This window comes from Leptonychotes weddellii, chromosome 4 (assembly GCF_054177405.1).
Source record: "Leptonychotes weddellii isolate Sample4059 chromosome 4, ASM5417740v2, whole genome shotgun sequence".
Lineage (NCBI taxonomy): Eukaryota > Metazoa > Chordata > Mammalia > Carnivora > Phocidae > Leptonychotes > Leptonychotes weddellii.
Window position 1 is genome coordinate 87,312,872 of NC_138372.1, and position 22,343 is coordinate 87,335,214.

General features: G+C 40.2%; 1 protein-coding gene and 1 long non-coding RNA gene across 8 annotated transcripts in view; one reads left to right on the forward strand and one right to left on the reverse strand.

Moving 5' to 3' along the window:
* Window positions 1-5,160: 5,160 nt before the first annotated feature.
* Window positions 5,161-10,058, reverse strand: LOC145720864 (uncharacterized). 3 transcript variants are annotated; one of them, XR_014144097.1, is made up of 3 exons: window positions 9,455-10,002; window positions 6,180-8,368; window positions 5,161-6,127 (listed from the first exon to the last, which is right to left on the reverse strand). It is a non-coding gene; the product is annotated as an uncharacterized LOC145720864 (long non-coding RNA). The 3 variants fall into 3 exon arrangements; XR_014144096.1 differs by having other exon boundaries at window positions 5,161-8,368; window positions 9,455-10,058; XR_014144098.1 differs by having other exon boundaries at window positions 5,161-8,368; window positions 9,327-9,459.
* Window positions 10,059-10,063: 5 nt separating this feature from the next.
* Window positions 10,064-22,343, forward strand: part of MAGI3 (membrane associated guanylate kinase, WW and PDZ domain containing 3) — a 230,754-nt gene continuing 218,474 nt past the window's right edge. For 2 of the 5 annotated variants that reach the window (XM_031016887.2, XM_081815695.1), the window contains exon 1: window positions 10,064-10,926. In XM_031016887.2, the coding sequence (XP_030872747.1) occupies window positions 10,611-10,926 (316 nt within the window). In that variant the 5' untranslated portion in view covers window positions 10,064-10,610. The remainder of the gene's footprint in view (window positions 10,927-22,343) is intronic. The other 3 variants (XM_006728471.3, XM_006728472.3, XM_081815696.1) reach the window with 3 other exon arrangements.

Here is a 22,343-nt window from a genome sequence, read left to right on the forward strand (position 1 = left end):
CTTAGCCTGTCTTTCCACTGGATTATTTTTTTTGTTTTGCTTACTTACTAATTTATAAGAATTTTGTATAAGAAGGAAATTTGCTTTTGTCAACAAATATTGTTCCAAGACTGTAATTTTCTTTTAAACTTTGTCTGTTGTAATTGTGTTGTCATGTTCTGTCATTCGAAGTCTTTTGTAGTCAAATCTAAGAATGTTTCTTCAAGATTACTGTTTATATCTTCATAAGAAAAGCCTTCTTCCTCCAATACTATAAAACAATTTTAACATCTTTTATTCTAATACTAGCTGGATATTTTTATACTTAAATATCTGATCATCTGAAATTTATTTTCAGGTAAGGAATATGGCAGGGATCAAGGATCAACATTTATTTTTTTCAGATGTCCAGTCATTTGTTCTGTAACTATTTATTGAATAATCCATTATTTCCTCATTTTTAAAAAAACTTGTTTATTGGGGCGCCTGGGTGGCTCAGTCGTTAAGTGTCTGCCTTCGGCTCAGGTCATGATCCCGGAGTCCTGGGATCGAGCCCCGCATCGGGCTCCATGCTCGGCGGGAAGCCTGCTTCTCCCTCTCCCACTCCCCCTGCTTGTGTTCCCTCTCTCGCTGTCTCTCTCTGTCAAATAAATAAAATCTTTGAAAAAAACAAAAAACTTGTTTATTGGTACGTAACTTATATGGTAAGGTGTATAATCTTAAGTATACAGCTAGATTGATTTCTACATATGTTGATAAGTCTTTAAAGGACTACCCATATTAAGATGTAGAACATTGCCAGGGCCTCAGAAGGTCTTCTGTGCTCACTTCAGTCAGTACTCTCTCAAAGGTAATCATAATTCTGAGTTTTATCACCATGTATTAGTTTGACCTATTCTTGAAATTCTTATCAATGGAATCTGATAGTATGTAATTTTGTGTCGGGCTTCTTTTGCTTAAAATTATGGCTGCGACATTCATCCATTTTGCTGTGTGCAGGTGAGTTTTATTCTTATAGTGTTGTCTAGCATTCTAAGACTGTACCGAGATTTATGTAGCTATTCTAATCTTAATGGACATTTGGGTTGTTTCCAGTTTGGGGCTATTATGAATAATTCTTGTATAGATCTTTTGGAGGACATAAGTATTCATTTCTGTTGGGTATGTACCCAGGAGTAGAACTGTTGGATCCCAGCACATACATTTGCTAACTTTAGTAGAAACGGCCAATTTCCCAAAGTGGTTGAACCAATTTACATTCTCACTGGAGTGTATGAGAATGTCCACATGTCTACGTTTTTTTTTTTTTTTTTGCCAACACTTAATAGGGTCAGTCTTTTTCATTTTAATCATTCTGATGCAGTTGTAATAGACCATGATTTCTTAATTTGAGTATTTTGACATTTTGTTCCACTGTGAAAATGTCTTAGAATGACCACCATGGCAAAGGAAAGAGGCTAGATATGGAATAAAAATATCTGAGTTCAAGTTTTGACTCACACTTAATGTGGAGAAACATGGGGGTGCCCAGAGTAACCTTTCTGACTCACTAGTATATGGGAATATGATGATAGCTGCCTCATAGGATTATTACAAAAATTGAATTGCTGTTTTAAAATTATTATGAAGGATTAAGTGATCTAGTATATTTAATATATAAGTACTCGAGCAGACAAGTACTTATTGAGATCCTACTATAAGCTAGGTGCTGTTCTAGGCACCCGGGATAAATTAGTGAACAAAACAAAGATTTCTGTTTTCCTGGAACTTACATTCAAAGGTCAAAACAGAGAAAAAATAATATATAATTATTATGTTTATAACAAAGTGGTAAGTGCTGTGGACAAAGGAAAGAAAAGATAGAGCAGAGTGAGGAGTTCTAAGAGTTAAGAGGATGTTGCATTTTTAGATAGGAAGGTAAAGTAGAGCACATTGAGAAGTGACATTTGAGCCAATGCCAAATGGAGGCGAGAGAATGAGCCACACAGGTATCTGGCGGAAGGGCACTCTAGGCAGGGGGAGAGCTGAGGTGAGAGCATGTCCAGCATGTTGAAAGATTTGCAAGAAGGCCAGCATAGTTGGAGTGGAGACAAGTGGGTCGGTAGGGGGCAGTAGGAAGAGAGATCAGAGAAGTAACTGGAAGATGGTGGTTCTGTTGGTCATTGTAGGAACAATGGCTTTTTTTTTTTTTTTACTCTGAGTAAAATGGGGATACAATTGGTATTGAGCAAGGAGTAACATCTTGTTTATTTTTTTAAAAGATTTTATTTATTTATTTGACAGAGAGAGGGAACACAAGCAGGGGGAGAGGGAGAAGCAGGCTCCCCGCTGAGCAGGGAGCTGGACGTGGGGCTGGATCCCAGGACCCTGGGATCATGACCTGAGCCGAAGGCAGACGCTTAAGGACTGAGCTACCCAGGCGCCCCTTATTTTTTTTTTTAAAGGATCACTGTGATTGCATGTGTCTAAGCCAGCTCTGCTGCCATAACAAAATACCATAGATTGGTGACTTAAACAACAGAAATTAATTTTCTCATAGTTCTAGGGACTGGAAGTCGGAGAGCAGGGTGTCAGCATGGTTGGTTTCTGGTGAGAACTCTCTTCTCTCTTCCTGACTTTCAGCCTGCCTCCTCCTTGCTGTGGGGAAGCAGAGGAGAGATCGCTCTTCTGAAGAGGCCATTAATCCTACTGAAGTAGGGCCCCACACTTGTGACCTTATTTAAGCTTAATTCCCTCCTTATAGGTCCTGTCTCCAAATACAGTCACACTGGGGGTTAGGGCTTCAACATACAAATTTGGGGCGGATACAATTCAGTCCATAGTAGCTTGCAATTTGAAATTTTTTAATCTCAACATTCTCAAACACTCCACAGTTGAAAAGAATGCCTTGAAAATTAACCATGTAATGATCGTCTTAATGGTTCCGAAGGTTTGCTATTGATATAATCAGTTACTCTGTTTTTCCTATTTATGCCTATCAAACTGTGAACAGACAGTATTTGTTTACATTGATTTACTTGAGATGTAATTGTCATGCAACAGTTTCAGGTGTACAACATAATAATTTGATATGCGTATGTATTGCAAAATGATCACCGCAATAAGTCTAGCTAACATCCAGCACCACACATAGTTACAATTTTCTTTTTCTTGTGATGAAAACTTTTAGGATCTACTCTTAGCAAACAGTTATTATATATTTAAATGTGCCAAGATTAGGTTCTAAAGCACAGAAGCACCTCCTCAGAACCCACTTTATCTAGAATGTTGCCCTGCTTCTGGAACAAAATTCAGCTCCTCTTCTTCACTCCAAATCCAACAAGGTCACACTCCATTTTTGAATGCAAAATATAGACTTTATTTAGATACTCTTGTTAAATGTTAAGAAAGGCACACAGTACCCGGACTTTGAATGGGGTGTGTTTTATTTTAAGCTCATGTGGTGTGTTTCCAATCATTTTTACTGTGAAATTTGGGAGTGTGCGTTTGGAAACACTTCACCTAAGTTTAGCCAAGTAAATGAGAATTTTCCTTCTGTTGAAGAAAGGGAGCTTCACATCATGCTTTGTATTAGAATCCATGAAAGGCACTGTTTATTTACATCTAATCTGCAGTGAAAAGACTCAAGGGCCTGAAGTTTTCCAACTAGTCAACAAAACTAAAGATTTTGTATGGTAGTGAAGCTCTTTAAAAACAAAGTTTGTGAGTTCCTTTATAAGTCTGGAAACAAATTCTACTTCTTAAAACAACACATCCTGTAGATTAAAAGAACAGTATGTTGTTTCACAAACTTTAAGGTCACTGTATACTTCAAGTAGATGTTACTTTCTTAAAAGATTAAAGAAAAACCTTGAACGTAGCGTTTCGTCTCTCCAGGCGTGCTACTCAATAAACACAGCAAAAGAAAGAACCTGTATAAATTTAAACTTAATTAAGTATTTTCCCCACTTTTTATTTTCTAAGTTCCTCTCACTGGGAAGGGACATCCCTCTCACTGGGAAGGGACATTTCAACAAAGCAGTTACATTTCACAAAGCTTCTCATTAAATACAACTGTAACATATTTCTTTAACTGTGATCAGTCTCGGAAATTAAAACTATAATTTCTGATTTCCACAGTGCACTTGATAAATTTTCATTTTGTTTCTACCCTGGTCCATGGCACTGAGCTTTCTCAGTGGGTTCCTGTTCCAGGTTTTTATCTGGCTTCCCTGATTCCACTGTCACCCTCTTCCTTCTCCATGGAGCCATCAGAACTATCAGTCTAAAATGTCAATCAGATTCTACCACTCCTCTCCTAAAAACTTCACAGTGTCTGAGGTCTCTTTGTTGGCCTGGAGTGTTCAGGTCTCCAGGCTTCACTTGGCTCCCTCTTCCTTGTCATTCATGTCTCAGCAAAACTGTCACCTTCGCAAGCAGATCTGCTCCATGATTTCCATCTGATGTAACCTGTGTCTTCTCCTAAATACCCATCATTTCATTCTGTTTCATCTTCTATTTTAATTACAGTACTATTACTACTGGAAATTTTCTTGATCATTTACTTGCTTTGGGCTTGCTGTTGATGGAGTTCAGGATGTGATACCCTAAAATATGGCAGCTTGGCGTATTGAATATTTTAAACTGAAGCAGTTTGAGAAAATAGGAGAAGCAGTCTGTCTGACCTTCTCCCTGCCCTTCTTCTCTGAAGCAGATCATAACACCCTCATAGGAGAGGTGCCCTCTCCATACCTGGAGTAAAAAGGAGCATCCAGATATCCAAGATGGAGAGATATCAACAAGAATCTGAGCGAACAGAATTTGCTGAGTTTCCTGGGTTTACTACTCTCAGCTCATATTCTTTGCCCTATCACATCTTTCCATGACTTTCAACTCTTCATCAAAAACCACTCAGGTTTAATAATTTCTTCTGGTCTTTATTTCCTTTATGAAGGCTCCTGTGTCACATATAACTTATATTAAATAAAGTTGTGTGCTTTTCTCCTGTTAGTGTCTTTGTCAGTTGAATTTTCAGACCCAGCCAGAGACCCTAACAGGGTGGAGGAAAACTACTTCTTCCCCTGCACTGTCTTCTTCCCCATGAAACGAGGGACCTTGTAAGTCTGTTCATTGCCGTAAACCAACACCTAAAACAATGCCTGTTTATAATAGGTACTCTCTGTTTTTTGAATGAATGTGTGCTAACTCTACTAAAGACAAAGTACCCAGACCAATGGGGGATGCACAAATGAATCAGAGATTGACACTGCTCTCAAGGATCTTGAGGTCTATTGGAAAACAAAACACATAGAGGTAACATGCTAGTAGTTCTGGAGAAGGAAGAACTGACATCTAGCTGCAGGAAATAAAGGCTGGCCTTGAGTAGGAGATTGTATTTAAGCTGAAAGTTGAAAGATAGGTATTTTGGTATTTTCTATTTCATTCAACGTTCTCTTTGTCCTGCTTTGTTAGATGAACTTGACATCTGACTGCTTAACTAACCCCCCTTTCAAAGCATGTTGGCACTGCACTTGGTTTTGAATGTTTCTATTGTTCTGTGAATTTGGGCTGGATTCATTTGGTCATTTGCAGGTAAGTGCGCCCGTGGCCAAAAATGCACGTTTATGTATGAGACATAGTAATACAGATTTTAGACAATAAATTAGTTTGTTTAACGGAAATAAAATCTTCCATGTAACTGCTTTTGTAATTGAGCATATTTTAGCATTAGCATACAAATTAGCCCATAGACCTAGGCAAATAAAAATGCTAATAAAATGTAAAGATAGAACATTAATACTGAATTTGGTTAGGTTATTAATGTTAGACTACATTACATATATCATTTCCATAATACCAGTAAATATGGACATTTTTGTCCAAACATGAAAGATTTCGGTGACCAGAATTTTTAAAATTCAAGATAATTTTATTATATAATCTGTGGGAAGAAAAACAGGATGAATGTTGTTCTATTCTGCAGGGAAGGCAAATATTTGTTTTATCTGTATACTCTACTTCTCCCCCACCCTCTGCCACCACCAGTACTTGAGAATGACTTCATCTCAATAATGATTTGATTTACTATTACTAGAGATTCAAGTTTTTATGAAAGAAACAATTGAGAGTATAGAAATAAATAAAATTGAACACTTCTCCCTACACGTGCCTTGCTTTGGCACCAAGCCATGCACAACTCCAGGGGCATGATCCACATGGACGCCGATGTGAGTGATGGCCCCAGAGCTGTCAGCACACAAACCGTACCAGCATACAAGGGACCTCTGATTGTACAGAGGAGTAAGCGAGCATGGGTCATTTCAGAAATTATACCTGCCATTCTGAAGTTTTCGAAGTAGAAGGGTTTATTTAACTCTCATTAGGAGCACTCTGCACAATATCATAAGACAAAACCAATTCCCCACCTTGTCAGAAGAAATATATACTAGAAGCAAATCAGTGCAGTCTCTTTGTGGAGGACACTGTGGATTGCTTACCTAAAAGCCCAGTCTTTCCTTCTTTGTATTTGAGAAGAGACACCCCCCCCCCCCAGTTCAGATATTGTGCAGCCGTGCAGTTTATAAGACACTGGATCTCCTTTTGAGCACCAGAGGGTGAAAATGGGTAAGGGTATTTATTTCATCACTCTTTGTACCTTCGGTGTAGGAAAGGGCATTTGGGAAAGTTCTGCCCAATAAACTGGAGGGAGCCTTTGCGGAGAGGTTTCCTTGATTTCTGAAAAAGAAATGGGGAAAGGAGACAACCACTTCTCCCCTTTCTGCCTTTAGACATTATGATACTTGTGTTGGCATCTCTACAGCCATCTTGGGACCTAACTCCTGTGGTATGCAGCATCTTGAAACATATCTATGTTTAACTTATGGATGGTTAGAAGTAGCTCAAAGAAACCTTGGAGATCATCAAATTCAACTGTATCCCTTCTTTTTGTTAAACCAGTTTCCATATTGTTTGACTTATTAATACTCCCCAGTGGAAATCATAACTATTATTATCCAACTATTAAGTTTAGGAAGCAGTGATAAACATAGATACAATTTGATTATTTGCTTAGGTACCATTTTACAGATAGACACTCGTAATGTGACTCTTTTAATTATGCAGTAATTTCCAGAATAATATCCTACCAGAATTAATTCACTGGCATCGGCAGCTTATTTCTAGAATTTTTAAAAAAATGGAACCTAGGCTTACTAAGATGGGTGAATTTAATACTTAGAGAGTTACAAAGGTGATGAACAATGTTTTTTGCCTTGTCATAAATATAACTAGCACAAACTAATTTATTGAATGTTTGCTTTTATGCTAGACCATATGTTAAGTGCTTTCTTGACTCAAATAGCTCCATTCAGTTCTCACAACAACCTAGCTAAGATTGTTATTATGCCCCTTTCATGGATGAGGAAATGGAGTTTAGGTAAGGTTAAGTAGTTTTCTCAAGATTACAAAGCTAGTAGTAGAAAAACTGGGATTTGCAGTCTGACTCCAGAGCTCAAGATCCTAATCACTGCAGTTTTCTGCCCAAGAGTCAAGATAACTTCTTGGTTGAGGCATGTGGCATACACTATTGGGTGCCTACTTGACACCTATTCTTTCTCCTCTCAAACAGAACCCCTATTTTGTTTGGGGTGACTCATGATCAATTTAATGAACTGTGGCAATCTCATTTTCTTTTTGCCACTGGGCTGCAGTGGGCATGTGACCGTTTTCTGGCCAATAAGGGAGATTCTACTGGTTGGGGTGGGGGTTGCTGTCTGGGAAAGGTTATTCTCCTTCATAAAAATGGGAGCAGCACTGCCTTTCCTTCCCTTCCTGCTTGTACAGTGACCTCTGAGGATGTCCTATCTGGAGCTGTGGCAGCCACATTGCAATCAAGAGGTGATAATCCTGGAGATAGAAGCCAACATGCATATGATGGTAGAGAGCAGGCACAAAAAGAACTTGGGTCCTTAGTGACATGATTGTGGTGCTGAACTAACCCTGGGACTACTTAACATCTGAATCTTGTGTTAAAGATAGAATAAATGACCTTATACTTTAAGCTATTACATATTTTGTTCCTTGTGGCCAAAAGTATCCTAACGGATACAATCTGGGCAGGAAAAGACATTTTCTCAGAGGTGCTGTGAAAGCAGATGATGTGGAGGTTATCAAGATCTCATCCAGGAATCTGTTAGTGTAGGTAATACTTCAGAAAAAAATATTCCAGCTTTGCCTCAGATCTGGGTAAATCGGAGCAATCCACATGTCTGTGCTGGATATTTCCCCCTTTTCTCTCCAGATGCAGGGTTTCCTCTTCTCTGTGTGACTGACTGAGATGGACTGCAGCAAAGGGTTCTCTTGCCCTCTGGCTTCTGGTTGGATTTGGCCACTGGGATGTACCAGCAGGAGACTGGAAGAGGGAGGTGAGTGAGATATAAATCCCCCAGCTTTCTCCTTGGACAATTACTTAGGCTGACTGCATCCCTTGACTGAAGTTCACAGGCTCCTGTCTGGCTGCCTTTTTGGTGCTGAATTTTGGTTCCCTCCCCTTCTACAGACCTAGGAGCTTGTAGCCCTAGGGTTCCACACTACCCTTGTGGTTTCCCACAGCCTGCCCACATCTTTGCAAAGTACCATTTGTTTCCTGCTAGGCTCTGACTGATACAATGGTGTGAACAAAATCACTGCAGTGGTTGAAACTTGGTCCCCTCTATCTTATACATGATGAGATTCTGTGGAGTTATTCATAGTGTAAATAAGGGCTTTCCTCAACCATTAAAGGGAGACAGGAGACTATATAATTAGGAGTCACTCTGAAAAAGTAAGACAAAGTATCATAGCTCAAGAAAAGTTTCTACTTGGAGGACAAGAAATCAAAGGCTACCTGGAAGAGATGGCATTTGGACTCAGAATGGATAAGATTTTTAAAAGACAAAAAGACTGGGAGAGTGTGAGTCAAGTGAGGGAAGACAGAATGCTCAAGAGTTTTTGAAAAATTAGTGCTGGAAGGGACCTAAGATGTTCTTTATTCAATGTTAGTCCTCCCTCCACCTCTTTCACAGATGAATAAACTTGAAGCTGAGATTTGGCCAAGGTCAAACAGCAAGTAAGTAGCATGCAGGTCTGCTGGTTCCTGGGCTAGTTCTAATCCTACCTTCTACCTCCACATCACCCTACCTCATCTCAGGCAGTCTGTGAACTTGTCAGTCTCTCCCACTAGACTCTGACCTCCTTGACGGCTGTTTTCTTCATCTTTGAAACCCAGTACCTAGCACAATTTCTGACATAAAGTCATCGTTAACATCACCAACTACCAAAAGGTAAGCACCCACCTTCTGTGAGGTACTGTGCAGATATTTTATATGTACCTCATGAAATCTTCACAACTGCTTGGAGGGGTATAATTATCTCCACTTTTCAGCCCGAGATGCAGCGGCTCAGAGAGGTTGTCTAATTTGCCCCAGGTCGCACAGCAGTATGCAGGACTCTATCTTACCTTCCATCATGGGCGTCCAATAACATTTGCTGAATGTGTGAGTGAACGAACAAGAAACATCAATTGATCGGTTGTGACAGGCCACCCTGGAGAGCCCGCCACCTCGGGCAGTAAACTCGACTCGTCGTCTCCCCTCCAAAGTACACCCTCTCCTGGAAGCGCCCCGTGCACGCTCCGGGGCTCCACCCCCTGCTCCGCCCGGCTCTCCAGCCACGCCTCCACCTCGGAGTTCTCTCCGCTCTTCCGTGTCCGAGTTTTCGCTTGGCTCCAGCCGCGGTAAGGAGGGCCTCTCTCGGCCCTGCGATGTGTGGCCGGTTCCATTCCCCTGCCCCTCCCTTCGGCCTCGCTCACTCTTCAAACTTCTTTTTTCCACCCTCTTTAAACTTCACTCATCCTAGTGCCCGCCTTCTCCACTCCCACCGACCAATAGGTGGTCCTCACTCTCGCCGAGGATCCGCCCCCTACCCGCTGGGGGCCAATCCCCGGCGAGGGAGACGAGTGCTGGGGCTCGTTCCCAAGCGCCTGGCCTGTGACGGCAGCGCGCCGGGCGCCGCGCGGCAGGAGGGGGCGGGGCTCTGGATGAGGGATGGGCGAGGGCGGGGGGGAAGGGAAGAGGGAGGCGGAGGAGGTTGCGGCGGGTTTGAAAGCGGCAGTTTCCTGGCAGCTTGGGCAGGCGTTGGTCTCCGCGCTCCAGCTCCGCAGCAGCCGCGATCGATCCTGCGACGGGTCTTCGCGCGCTTCTGCGCGCCCCCGACGGATTTTTCCCGTTCCGGCTCTTCCCTGTTCACCTCCCCGCCCCCCTGCTTCTGTCTTTCCCGCCGCTCCGGCGAGGAGCCCGGGGGCCAGCCGGCGGCCGTGACCCCGCCCGAAAGGAGCTGCCCGGGGACAGTTCCCCTCTCCTTTCTTCAGCCTAGCCCGGGGTGGTCCTCGCGGAGCCCGGCAGCCCCGGGGAGCGCAGCCGGGAGGGGCGTCCGAGGGGCGTCTCGGGGCTTGGAGCAGCCCGGCCCCAGCGGGCTGCGGTCGGGGGTGGGGGCGCCGGAGCGTCGAGGCCCCCTCGCTGGGCTGCACGGGCCGCCGGGCCCCCAGGCTGAGAGGGGGCCGGAGCGGCGCCCCGCCGCCCGCGCGGGGTCTCCCCCATGGTGCAGCGGGGTTCGGGATGTCGAAGACGCTGAAGAAGAAGAAGCACTGGCTCAGCAAGGTGCAGGAGTGCGCGGTGTCCTGGGCCGGGCCCCCGGGCGACTTGGGCGCCGAGATCCGGGGCGGCGCGGAGCGCGGCGAGTTCCCTTACCTGGGGCGGCTCCGGGAGGAGCCCGGCGGGGGCACCTGCTGCGTCGTCTCGGGCAAGGCGCCTAGCCCTGGGGATGTGCTGCTGGAGGTGAACGGGACGCCTGTCAGCGGGCTCACCAACCGGGACACCCTGGCTGTCATCCGCCACTTCCGAGAGCCCATCCGTCTCAAGACTGTGAAGCCAGGTACGCCGGCCCTGCCTTTCTGTCTCGGGGTTTGTGGGGGAAGTCGGGGTGGGCGTCCTGGGAGCGGCGGCCACTCCTCATCGCTTATCGCCCTGGGTAATCTTAGACTTCCAGGGTGCGCCGGACTCCCTGGCGAGGGGGAGGGGTGGCGGTGGTGATTCCCATTTTGCTGATAGGAAAACTGAGCTCTGGTTTGGCGGGGCTGCTCTGCAAGCTGTCATAGTATTGCAACCAGAAGCTGGGTTTCTTAGATTTGTAGCCCCGTCTCCTACCGAGAGTTTCTGACCAGAGAGAAAAAAAACAAAAACAAACAAACAGAAAAAACCAGCCTTTTCAGCTGCTCCCCTTTGTGGAGAAGGTTCTCACGATTGTAGCATATTCTTTGGAACAGTCTTACGCATTTTCTAATAGGGAAAGAGGTTTTGTACTACTGAGGCACTTGGTGCCAAGGTTACCACCTAGTGTACCTAGGAGGGCTTAGCTGCTTCAGTGTTGCTTGCACGCTAGCAACACCTTGGACCTGACAGCCTAACTCAGTTCAGGTGGTTTCAGGTGTCTGGGTATCGATGCTGTACAATATATGTGGCCGAGTAGTGTGTTCTTGCCGGGAGCTGTTAGTCTGGGCTTCGGAAGAAGACCTAGGTGTCTCTTCGGAGTAAAATCTTTTCTAAATCTTTGATTTTACACACATTTTGTAGAAGTGGTGGGTAAAACGGACCCCCGTTGCCCTGGTGTCTTTTATGCAAGTCAAATCTACTGCAAAGCACGTTACGTTTATGTTTCAGAGCATTGATCAGACTGCGTACAGTGAAATCTGATAGTATGCAATGGTTCTTATGTATTTGTTATCTACAGCATTGTTGGTCGGTTCAGCATTGGTTAGAAGGTGGCTCTGTTTTCTGAGATGCTTGTAGGAGAGAGAATTATAACAACGTTATTAGAAATCAAACTAGTTTCGCTGAGTGTGCTCTACTGAATATATAGTGCATCAAAATATAATGGGCTGTTTAATTGTGACTTGGGCTGGAACGATCAGTCCATCCCTTCACTGCAAAATGCTAGAAAATTCGGGAGAAAAATTTAACATGTTCTCTCCCTCACAGTGTTTTTTCTTTCTCAGCAGCTCACTTTGGAAATTTCTCTTTCATAGTCCTTGGGCTTCATGGGGACTGATGGTTTGTGGTGCAGTATACGTATGTGTGAGTATTGTAGGTGTATACACACACACATGTCTCTGCTGTCTTAAATTAAGATTTTCTTCACGTGGTCTGTTTCATCATATTCATTTTAAGCTTACAGTTTATGTAAGGTCTTCTTTTTTATTGCTAATATAAAAAACTTTGGTAGACTTTAAACATCTTTTTCTGTATAGTTTTGCAAATTAAGAAATTCTTAACTCAAACTTTCAGAGCCATATGTGAAAGGTGGAGGAAAGGTTTTGGGGGCTGTAATTTAGCGAGTCAGGCACTGTCTGTAATATGCAAAAAACTATATAATACACGGTTTACTGGTGTAGGTGCCATTTAGTTCAAATCCCCTGAGTCAGGGAATAATGAGAACATCTGCATCATTGTGTTTTGTTTTGATTAGTTGGGGGCATAAATGAGAATGTAACTGTTATTTTCAAAAATAGTTTAAGATTTAATAGGTTGAGGAAGTCGATATATCCTCAAAGTATTGTGATTCTTTTAGAAGACTGGGGAGATCTTTAATATTAGTCTGATCTGCATGTTATATATTTTCTCAACGTTTATATCAAATTTAAGAAAATAATTCAAAGTTTAGAGTGTATTCATTAATATAGATTAGCTGTGTTGAATAAACATCACATGCCCCAGAATGTAGTTGACATTTTTGTAGTAATAAAATTTTTCCCTCTTGACAAGTGCAGGTACTTTCCTACTTTAAATGTTTAGCCAAAAAAAAAAAAAAAAGAATAATTTATATTAATGGGTTTAGCATATTTTCTGATCATTAATAATAAAAGTTCTGAATACTACACTTATTTTTTTTAAAGATATGCTCTGCTTCAGTAATTTCTAAAGGATACCACTATGTGTCCTCTAAGATTATTATTCTCGTTTCTAAGTAAGTTGTAATTTAAAGTTATTAATTTCTCAAAGAATAGTATTCTTAGTTTCTTAATAGCCTCATGTTAAGCATTACGTGAAATGGCTTTCTTAAATGGCTTTGCTTAAACAACATTTGTTATAAAATAGCAAGATTTTTGCAGGTTAAGCCCAAGACTTCAAATATTAGAAATTAAGGAACTAGAAGAGGTTATTCCTAGAACTTTGGGTGTGATTAAAAACAGCATAAATATCATCTCCGGAGGAGGCAGGATTCCATACTGTTAGGCTTAAATTTGAAAAGTATGAAAATACAAAGTAAGGAAATTTAAAAAGGAATTTGCTCTGCACATTGCTTTTTTTTATTTTATCTAAACTTTGTGAGTGAAATGGATTTTCCATTTTAATAAGGAATTGTAAAGTGTACTTTTCACTGTCTCTTGTCTTGATTAGTAACTCTTTGTAAAGCTATATTCATAACATCATTTAGAAACTAGTACAGTGCAAGAGTATATTTAACATTTCTGTAGGATATAATATTAGTGTGGAATGATCTCGCATTCATTGTCTTCTGACAAAGTCCATGGCAAAAGGATGAGTATGGATCCTTTCTAGCTTTCTCCTTTTTTGTCTAGTACATGCTAAGGGGAGCTCAGCCAAAGCCAGCATCAACACCCGGATAACTTAATTCCGGAAGGTTCTCTCTGGCAGTGACTGTCTTCAGCTTTGATTTGGGCTTTAATACTTTTTTTTTCTTACTTGCAAATTCCATTAAAGATTACAACAACAACACCACCACCACCACCACCACCTCTTTAAAATATGGGAGGTTTTCTTTTTCTTGAGAGAATTAGGGAATTTCTTACTGGAATCTTATTCTTACTTAGTATTCACATAATACATAGCAGTCAGTACATTCCTGCTTCGAGGACAGTCTTTAATTCTACCTAGTCCTTGGTGCAACTGGTCACCTGTTTCTTAAGTACAACCCTGCCTTTTTTCTTCCTTCCTTTCTTTCTTTCTTTCTCTTTCTTTCTTTCTTTCTTTCTTTCTTTCTTTCTTTCTTTCTTTCTTTTATCTGCAGAGAAAAAAGTTTTCAATTGAATTTGATCTTTGTAGTTTCACAGTAGTAAAGGAAGTTAAACTTTGGACCTCTGATGAAATTGTTTCATGATCTAGTCCTGTGACCTGGATTAGTTTCTTTGATTTTATTTCAGAGCATATTTTTAAGCAATTTCTTTTCTGGTTAATGACAGAAGTAGTTAATTTTGTTCTAAAATTCTAAAAGTCTATGAATGCACAGACTTTTATGGCATATTCACTTCTTCATATACTTTAAAACACATATATCAGTGGTGGCAAATTATGTGGATTGTATTCCAGAGATTAAGTATTGATACATTAAGAACATTAAACCATTGGCTACTGCATTATTATGCACATAGTGCTTTCAACTACCTTAAATCCGCTACTGTATCTAGAGATGAAAATCATGAGGAACAGTGTTACTGTTTAAACAAAAACTAATTTGAAATAGATCTTGTTTAATGCCAGTTAATCGTAGGTCAAAGTTTGCCACTGACTCTTTGAGACATCCGACTTATAGGGGAATTTTGTTAAAATGAGCACATTCCTAGAAATCCATTCCCCATTGGTGAAGAAACATTACTAGAAGCTTTTAAGTAAGGGTGTTTATGTTATGCCAATAATGAATAACTTTACCCCTTTCTTTTAACTCTTGGGTCTTTTTGTCTTTTTGGTTTAATGGATAATTTGGAACTTGTGAGTTTTGTTTAGGTGGTTGTCATATTTGAAGAAGGGAAGGGTGAGAGGAATTAGAGTTTAATTGCTAGCCTCCTAGGTTTCCAATACAAAAACTTCTTTTTTAACAATAGAAACTAGAGATGGGGTGAGGCAGCCTCTTTGTTAGGGAAAACACATTAAATTTTGATAAACCTTAAATTGGAAACTTTCCTGTCCACTTAAAATTTGGTAGCAATTTTTTGGGTCTAAAATTGGTCTCAAGTAACTCAAGTAACTTCAGGTTCTGGACTCCATTCATTGACACCTTCAGTTCATGTGAATAATGGGCTTATGTCATAGAGGCAGAAGAAACACTTAATAATTGGCCCTTTTCAGTTTTCAGATCATTTTTATTTTATTCAGCTGAATGCTAAAACTGATTTTCATGGAACATAACTGTGTTCCTGGGGAATATAATTGTCTTTCCTCTGAGATCCTGGGAGGTACTTTATAAAACCTCTTATAAGAGACAAATTTCAGTGTGTGTGTGTGTGTGTGTGTGTGTGTTTCTTGGTCTCTAATTTCTGTAAATTGATGGTAAAACAAATCTACATTTGCTTCAGTATCTGACTTGTGAAGTCAGTGCATAATCTTCTCAGGTGAATAGTTTCATATAATATCTTTACTATATAACCTCTAAGTGCTTTATAAATTTTGTGAGCACTTAGGAGTTTGGGGAGTGTGTTGTAGGAGAATTTCATTTTTATGAACCACTTCTGTATTAGGTACCAATTCCAAACTCTGCCAATTCCTAAGTCAGTTTTTGGTTGTTTGTGATTTGACAGAGGATAAGTGTTTTGGTATTGAAGACTAGAACTGTGACCCTTTTAATTAATTAAGCAGTTTTGTTTCCCCTCTGAATTTTTGAGAAATAATTTCCTTGCAGTACTACATTTTGGCAGAGAGAATGAATGCCCTTTATTTAAAACTGCTCCTAAGGGTAAGATTTTCAGTGGCTCAGAGGCTAGTGTTATGAGAGATGTGTTTGTGGGGAAGAGTTGCTCTTCTCCTTGAAAGAATATTATTTAGAATGTTTCCCCCAAAAGGTGGCTTATTTTATTTTATAAAGAGAAAACAAAAAGTTCGATTACTGGCACACATTCATTCCCTCAACAACCATTTGGTGGTGTACCAATGTGAGTTAGCACTGGCAATATAAAAACAGATAAAAAAATGAATCAGAAATTATCTGTCTTCAGGAAACTCACACTTTAATGGGAGCTTAAGGTTTCATTGGTAAAGAATACCTGTAGTAAGAGTTTTACCTTTTTCACTCTTCTAGTACTTAAACTCTTTAGGTAAGTTTGAGTATGAATTTTGGTGGAAGCTAGACTAGACTAACTGGTTGCCAAGCATAAATGTTCTAAAAAAGTGGTGTGGAACTACTTCTTAGAGAGGATTTGGGTTTCCAAGTCATTACAAAAAGAGGGAGATCAAATATAAATACAATTATCTTTTGAATAGCCCTTAGTTAAATTGCCCTTAAAATGCATTATATTTGTGTTTTATTCACAATGTATTTTATAAATTCTGTTTGTATTGTGCCATTTCTAGGACAAGTTCTTTTTGCCTCTTTACCCCCCTGTGTTGGAACCAATTGCTATGTTTTGGTTGAACACCAGATGAAATAGTTTGCTTGCATTAAAGAGAGTTTTTTTTGTTTTTGTTTTTTTAATAAAACCCATCTTTTAATTTTAAGAAATTATCCTCATCTGGGTGTGCATAGTGAATCTGTAGAAGTTAAATGTGCCCATGAGGTGAAAGAAAGCTTTCATTCCTTTTTGTGTCTTGTTACGGTCCTTGCCTCGTGCCCTGATTTTCTGCCTTGGCTAGCTGAGGAGAGAACTGTGAAGAATTTTGAACTTAGCCTGGCTTTGACAGATGGATAGGTTTTGGTTGAGTGAAGTTAGTATCCTCTCAGTAGTATGTAAGAAAGGAGGAGGAAAAACATATGGGGCAAGAGTGTTCAATACAAGGGCACCTGGGTGGCTCAGTTGTTAAGCGTCTGCCTTCGGCTCAGGTCATGATCCTGGGGTCCTGGGATTGAGCCCCACATCGAGCCCCGCATCGAGCCCCACATCGGGCTCCCTGCTCGGCAGGAAGCCTGCTTCTCCCTCTCCCGCTCCCCCTGCTTGTGTTCCCTCTCTTGCTGTGTCTCTCTCTGTCAAATAAATAAAAAATCTTAAAAAAAAAAAAAAAAAAGAGTGTTCAATACAGATAGTTCTTCAGTATACTCCCATCTCTATCGTGTTTGTATATGTGTGTAAAACCTTATTTTGTATAAATGCAGAAAATCCGCATTATAGAATAATTGGAAAATGGAGAATAATTGTTTAAATATGTAGGTAGTTCTAATATGAATCGTCTTATATAAAGTTTTTTTTTTTTTAATTGGGACTTGAAATGTTTTTTCTTCTAGAAATAATGCTAGTAAAGTGCCTAATGCCATTTCTACCTTCAGCCTTATTCAACTCGTAATGAGTATTTTTATTTAACCCATAATGTAGCTGAAATATTACTAGTAGTACTGTGCTTTATGGTAATAGGCTTTCTTGTGTTGCCTTGGAAGCCTAGCCAATTTTATAGGAAAATGCAATTTGCTAGTCTAGTAAAAAGAGAACTGGAAAATAGATTTCCACCTTAACTCCCTCTTCTCTTTTGTTAAAGTTGCAGTTGACTAGCTTCCAAGAAAAGGGTAGCACCATTATATTTTCATCCCCACCCCCTCACCCCCAGCCTTAGCAGTGTGTCCTGATGCAGCTACTCTGCAGTGTTTCCCAGGAGCTGTTTTGCCTGCCCCCCCCAATTTCAGTCATCCCCTCATGGCCAGGGGAGCATGAATTACATTTTGAGGACCATAATTTGACTTGTAATAGCTGAGAAAGGACAGATGGTGCTCGTAAATTGTAAGGACCTTGTTTTAGTAATACTTATGCTGGAGATAATTGTTTTAGAGACTCAGAAATATAGAGGGTTAAACTTTTTGCTATAATGTATTTGGAGTTTAGGGTTTTAAAAAATATTATGGAATGCAAATTGGAAGGAATTTTGCTTCAAATTTATTAAAATTAGCATCTATTCTATTTGGAGGCTGTCCTTGTCTTGGGTATGCATTATGAACAGTAACTGATCTACTTAATTAAAACTTTCCAGTATCTTAGGTTCTTTGCTATTTTTTTTTTTTGAGATAATTTTAAACACATAATTATTTTTCTTGCTTCCAGGAAGTTTGTGAGCAGGTACCCTGTTTCTCATTTGTTGTTCTGATTGGGAATTATATGTGACTATGAAAAATATTTTTGTTTTCCTTTTAAGGAATTTATTTATTTATTTTAGAGAGAGAAAGAGAGAGAGTGTGAGCAGGGGGGAGGGACAGATGGAGAGGGAGAGAGAGAAAATCTCAAGCAGACTCCTTGCTGAGTGCTGAGCCTGACGCGGAGCTCAATCTCACAACCCTGAGATCATGACCTGAGCCAAAATCGAGTTGGACACTTAACCAACAGAGCCACTCAGACACTCCCCCCCCCATGGGGTTATTTATATCCACATGATGACATTTAACAGAAGTAGTTTTATGGAATGAAAATACTCTGAAAGGCAGGGAAAAAGGAAGTATTTATTAATAAATGCTTTATTTCTGACCTTCATCAAATAGAGTTAAGTGAAAATGGCTTTTTTCCCTTTAATAAAATACTAAAAAAAATCCCCTTTAATGGAGTAGCCCTAGAGATCTATTACTCTTTGGATGTGGTTATCTAGTTTGCAACAGGTATCTGGTGATAATGTAGGTCAGATCTCATCAGGAAGGGGAAAAAAAACATCCTAATTCACATGTCAGTTTCTATGTTTGTAAGGATTCCGTAGCAAGTGACAGGAACTACTGAGGTTAATCTAGGCTAGGAAGTTTATTGGCTTACATACATGAAAACCCATACCTAGGGCTGTAACAGCTATATTCATGCTCTCAAGTGATGGTTATTGGGACTATCACTTGGCTCTTTTCCTCTGAGTTGACTTCTTTTTCAGCTCAGTTCTCAGTGTAGCAAGAAAGGTAGCTCTGAACCCCCAAGTCATACGGAGTCCTTAAAGCCTCTCATCTTTGTTCTGGAATCCAATAACGAAATTTCATGTGGGGACTTTGTGCCCATCTCTTGGACCAGTTGTAAAGAGAGGGCAGTGGGGTATCATGATTGGCCAGGCCTGAGTGACATGTCTACTCTTGCAGTTGGGTATAGAAAGCACAGTGTGATTTATAACTGTCCTAGAACCCCAGGAGATAAGGGATGGGTAGTTCCTCAAAAGATGAGATGCTGGGGAGACAACACTACGGGAAATGGCCTCTTTTAAAACATTTAATCTCTCCTGCTTTGAAGCCAACAGCAGTACACAGTTGTCATAAAGCTATCATTTTTTAAAAACCAGATATTGACTATAGACCAAAACTGAGGCACTGATTTTACTTAAATAGTTTACTTAAGTAATATAGTTTTTGAAGTTTTTAATCTAAAGGCTGCTTTTATCTAAATGCTTTTCTCTTGGGGCGCCTGGGTGGCTCAGTTGGTTAAGCATCCGACTCTTGATTTCTGTTCAGGTTATGATCTCTCAGGGTCGTGGGATCGAGCCCTGCGTCAGGCTCTTTACTCAGCAGGGAGTCTGCTTGAGATTCTCTGTCTCCTTCTCCCTCTGCTTCTCCCCTCTCCCTGCACATGTGTGTTTGCATGTGTTCTCTCTCAAATAAATCTTAAAAGATATCAACATCTCAATTTTTTAATGTGTGCAATTAAAAAGTACTGCTTGTAGTTTTTCAGTATTTTTTTTTTTTTAAGATTTTATTTATTTGCGAGAGAGACAATGAGAGACAGAGAGCATGAGAGGGAGGAGGGTCAGAGGGAGAAGCAGACTCCCTGCTGAGCAGGGAGCCCGATGTGGGACTCGATCCCAGGACTCCAGGATCATGACCTGAGCTGAAGGCAGTCGCTTAACCAACTGAGCCACCCAGGTGCCCCAGTTTTTCAGTATTTTTTAACATCAAGATTCTCTAAGTCAGTGCTGCTTGTTCTTAGGTGGATAGGATACTTTGGAGGGTCATTTAATTATCTTTGGCTTTGAGAAACTGATTATTGATCTAGTTAATGCAGTTTTTTGAATTTTACATTCTTGTACCATTTTGAAGATGAAATTCTAAAATAATTGCTTTCCAGGATGTTTTGCTGTTTATTAATTAATTAATTAATTTAAAATAGGCTCCATGCCCATTGTGGAGCCCAATGTGGTGCTTGAACACTCTACCCTGAGACCTGAGCTAAGATCAAGAGTCTGAGGCTCAACTCAGCCACCCAGGTGCCTCCAGGATGTTTTGCTTTTCAGACAATGGTCTTTTTAAATATAAATTGAGGCTGCATTTTTATTGCATTATTTCTAAGCGTTCTCTAATAATACCTTTTAACCATGATCTCATAGAAGTCAAACATAAAGAAACGACTTCACTGACTCTTTGAAACACTGTTTAAGTGTGTAATGTGGTATCTATTTAATCACCTAAAAAGTAATTTGGCAGACACTGTAGGATAAAATCTGACCACCTTTGTTTTTTCCTGCCTCCACTGGAGGAAGGTACTTGGAGTAGAGGTGGAGGGTTGAGAGGGGTGGGTACTCTGAATATCTTTTCACACTGTTTTTATATTCTTGATTACCAGATGAGTATCTTCAACTTCAGTACCATGAAAACAAGTTTAATATCAATCTTCAGTTTATGTATGACATGCATGGTAGGAGTTTTGCAGTTTGGCTCAGTGTTGTCTGGTAGTTTGTATCGTTAGTGAACGTTAAATATTGTTAAATTATTGGTAAATATGCTCTTGTACATCAAAGCCAACATTCATGGAATTGGGTGTGATTCATCAAAAATCATAGCATGATTTTGTATTTTTAGATTAGTGTATGTCTGTCTTGGGACGTCTTTAAGCCGTATTTGGAAAATCACTGCTTCTATTGCAGAAGCCTATATTATTAGAGTTCTCCAGTATTAATTCCATACATTGATTAATTAAGCCATGAAAGCTGTTAAAATAATACCATTTCCTTACTTCTGCTCACAGAACTATATCTTATCCCACTTCTGTAGCTTTGGGCAAAAGGACATTTTGTTAAAATATTATTAATTTTAGCCAAGGATACTTTTCACGAGTTTCAGTGTTTTTAGTTAGAATGTCCAGACTACTTAAAAATTTAACTTCCTTAGATTTAGAATTGCCAGCTAGAGCTATCTCATAGTGAAATGCTGGTGAATGAAATGACACATCAGCCTTCCTTTGGTGGTGACTCTTAAGTTGGCAACCTTGCTCTGAGTGTAATAGGAATATTCTGACTTGGGGACTTGTCTCGATAATACTAGCTGCCATTTACTGAGTAACAATCATATGTCTGTACATTATACACCCATCTCATTTGGTTTATAACGATGGCATACATGTATTCCTGTAAAGAAATTTATATGTTGTCATTCTCCATGAGTCAGGCATTATCCTCTCCCTTTTACGCATGAGAAAACCAAGGTCTGGAACCCCAAAGGTCACAGACTCACCTGGAGGACTGTGAACTGAAGCAGCTTTGAGTCTTCTTTCTTCGCTTTCCAGATAGAATATTATTTCTTTGTGTCTGAAAAATCTGCCTTACTTCCTTTTTCTCTATTAAAAAGAAAAACCCCCACAATTCTGAACTGTTTGAGTGGGTGTTAAATGCAGTAAAACATTGGGCAAGTACTTAAAATAAAAGCTTCCTTGCTTGGCTCTGTTTCTAAACAAAGTTTGTGGCAGTGCAGCTTAATCTGTGTAGCTGAACTGCCCGATGGAGGACTTACGAATTACCCATCAAACAGAAAGTTAGCATTAATTCTTGCCACCTTTGGTAAGAGAATGTTTCCAGCCGTTCTCTGTAAAAGCCTGGATACTCTGAGGGTAAATATACTTGGGAAAATTGTATACTTGATACTGTAAATAATACCTTGTTCTCATATTTCCTGTCCACTCACTCTATAATTGACTCATTAGGAAGGTGTTTGTTAGCATGCTTATCTTGAGACAGGTGGCCTAAAAATGTTCCTATGAATGTAAGAATGAATAAATTTTGGAACTAGGAATTTTTTTTCTAAGTCTGAAGCCTCTGTTCAAAGTATACTTTGCTTTTAAATAAAATGTAGCCAAGCTAGATGGAAGAATAACCCATTGTGTTCAAGTAGATCTCTTCTTCCCGGCCTCAAGTACTACATGGTAAGGTGGCGCCATTGAAGAGGCTGTTAAAGCAGATTGTGGAGTATTGGCACCTCTTATTTCTTTAAGTGTTTGTGCTGTTATGTTTTCTGTTTGGGCTTAAAGTCAGTCATTCAACTGGAAGGAACCACAGCAGTGCAACTAATACCCTTACTCTGCAGATAAATGAATTGAGGCTTAGCAAGGGCAGGTAACTCTGCTCAGAGTCCTAGCACAAAGCTGGCAGAGTGTGGACTGGAACTCTGCTTGCTTTTATTGTTTTGGTTTCTGGCATAAG